The sequence below is a fragment of the Aptenodytes forsteri genome, unplaced genomic scaffold (genome assembly GCF_000699145.1).
Source record: "Aptenodytes forsteri isolate BGI_AS27 unplaced genomic scaffold, ASM69914v1 Scaffold168, whole genome shotgun sequence".
NCBI lineage: Eukaryota > Metazoa > Chordata > Aves > Sphenisciformes > Spheniscidae > Aptenodytes > Aptenodytes forsteri.
In genome coordinates, this window is record NW_008796047.1 from 266,820 (window position 1) to 269,171 (window position 2,352).

Consider the following 2,352-nt stretch of genomic DNA (forward strand, 5'->3'; position numbering starts at 1 on the left):
GGCCACGGCCGGCGGTGCATTGTGCTCCATGTCCCCATCCCTGCGCCCCCCCAAGACCCAGCCGAAGGTGACACCATCTCCTGGCGGGGTGGCCCGGGAGAGGAGAGAGGACAGAGAGGGATAAGCAGGTAATGGTTTTTGGGAAGGAGGGACCACTCCGGAGACCTGAGACATGGCGGCGGCTGGATGCCAATATCCCCCCGCCCCGGCGCTGGCCGGGATGCGGAGCACCCTGCCCGGGAAGCGGAGGAAGCCCGTGGCCGTGCAGCGTGGTGGGGGGGGGGAGGGGAGCCAGCAGGCAGCAGAGCGGGGCATCGCCGCCCTCCCCGCGGTAGCGCCGCCCGAGGGGTGCAGTGCCCGGCCCATGGCAGGGCTTTGGAGGGGGGGGGGGACGGGAGATGCTCCCCCCAGCCAGCGCTGGCCCCTCCAGGCCTGAGCACATCCCTGTCCCCAGAGCGTTTCCCTCTGCCCCTGCAGATGCAGCTGGAGCCCAGCATCCACTGGCCATTTGGGGACCTCTGGGAGCGCCTCAGCATCTGAAGTAGGACCCAATTGCCCCCCAAAAGAGGGGAAAAGCCTTGAGAGGGAGCAAAATGTGCTGCCAGCCGTGCTGCTGGCAACTGGGGGGGCGTTCAGACCCTGTGGGGCAGAGACCCAAGGATCACCCTGCTGCCGGGCTGGGACCGGGGGCTGCACCCCTGGCGCGGGCAAGAGCAGGCGTTAGCAGCGGTTTGGGGGGTGCGGGGAGGGTCAGCCCGGTGAGGGAGGGCAGGGGATGCCCGTGCCGGGGCCGGGCAGCTCTACCTGAGAAGAAATGGGCTTTGAAGCCTTTTTTGGAGACGGTGTTGTCGGACTTGAACTCGATCCTCATGTTGTTGTACTGGGAGGTGATGACGTCCGGCTTCTCGGCGCCGCAGAACTTGCCGTGCAGCTTGGAGTCGGCAGTCAGCCCGCTGCGCACCTCCACGAAGTCGTATTTGCAGACCTGCGGGGTGCAAGGCAGGGGGGACACGGGGCTGGTGGCACGGCTGTGCCACCCCGCAAGCCACCAGCAGCACTGGGGGACACACACGATGGAGAGGAGCTGCTCCCCGGCTGACTCACGTCATTGCCCTCAGTCTCGAAGAAGTCGAACTGCAGGGAGATGCGGTACTGGGTGGGGGCCACCAGCTGCCAGATGCAGTTCTTGTTGGGGGGGTACTCCTTGGGCCACCCCGGGCTGGTGATGGAGCCGTTGAGCTTGGTGACGAAACCTCCGCAGGCGGCTGCAGGGCGGGAGGCACCCAGTGCCCGTCACGTCCCCGGGCTCCCTGGGATTAAGGACGCTGCACGGGGTGCACGGGGCGGGTGGGGGGGGCAGCGGGGGGCACTCACCCTCGCAGCGGCGCTTGTCGGAGGCCAGCTCGTAGCCGGGGTCGCAGGCGCACTTGTAGCTGCCCAGGGTGTTGACGCAACTCCGCTCGCCGCCGGCGTTATTAGTACGCGCGCCATAAAAGTAGCTGCCCAGGGTGTTGACGCAGCGCTGCTCGCAGCCGCCGTTATTGGGACGCGAGCACTCGTCCACCTCTGGGCAGGGGCAGCGGGGCTGAGCGGGCAGGCAGGGCTGCCGGCCCCCCCGCTGTCCCCCCCAGCCTGTCTCCTACCTTTGAAGAAGTTGACGGCGAAGCCTGCCTTGTTAATGGAGCCGTCGGAGACGAATTTCATCCAGAGCTTGTTGGAGGTGCTCTTGATGTCGTCCGGCTTGTCGTAGCCGCAGTAGCGCCCGATGAGGCTGCTCGACTCGCTGCTGCCGTCCCGGATCTCCAGGTAGTCGTAGGCGCAGCTATCGTGGCGCTCAATCTTGTGGGGGGGGTGTGTGTGTTAGCAGGGGGGCACGCCGTCTTGGCCCCAGCATCCCCAAACCCTGCCTGCCCCTTTCCTCACGCACACGCTCCCAGACCCACGCACCCACCAGCCAAGGGAGCCGGTCTGCTGCATGGGGAAACTGAGGCACGGAGGCAGGGCAGAGGGATGTGGGTAGCCAGGCAGGGCAGCAACAGCCCCGCTGCAGCCTCAAGCCTGTCCCGTGGGGTGCATTGGGTCGGGGAGATGCTGCTGGGGAGATTTCCCCTTCCTGCCCCAGGGAAAGGGGGGACCGGCACAGCGGGGGGGGGATGCTCGCCCACCTCGAAAGATTGGAAGGTCAAGCCCACGTGGAAGCCCTCGGAGACGGTGATCTTCCAGACACACACCTTGCTGGGCCGGTAGTCATCGGGGTAGTTGGGGGACTGGATGTGCCCATTGTCCTTCTTCACGTCCCCCCCGCAGATGGCTGGAAGGGAGGAGAAGCTGCCTGAGCCCCCCCTTGCCCCG

At 66.8% G+C, this 2,352-nt stretch overlaps 1 protein-coding gene across 1 annotated transcript in view; it reads right to left on the bottom strand.

Moving 5' to 3' along the window:
* The window catches only part of BMP1 (bone morphogenetic protein 1), a 41,178-nt gene that overhangs the window by 13,670 nt on the left and 25,156 nt on the right, over positions 1–2,352 (bottom strand). Inside the window, exons 11-16 of the mRNA XM_019473900.1 lie at positions 2,166–2,352; positions 1,644–1,839; positions 1,517–1,566; positions 1,375–1,459; positions 1,105–1,265; positions 805–985 (exon numbers count right to left, since the gene is read on the bottom strand). The exon at positions 2,166–2,352 is cut by the window's right edge and continues 8 nt beyond it. Of these exons, the coding sequence (XP_019329445.1) occupies positions 805–985; positions 1,105–1,265; positions 1,375–1,459; positions 1,517–1,566; positions 1,644–1,839; positions 2,166–2,352 (860 nt within the window). The remainder of the gene's footprint in view (positions 1–804; positions 986–1,104; positions 1,266–1,374; positions 1,460–1,516; positions 1,567–1,643; positions 1,840–2,165) is intronic.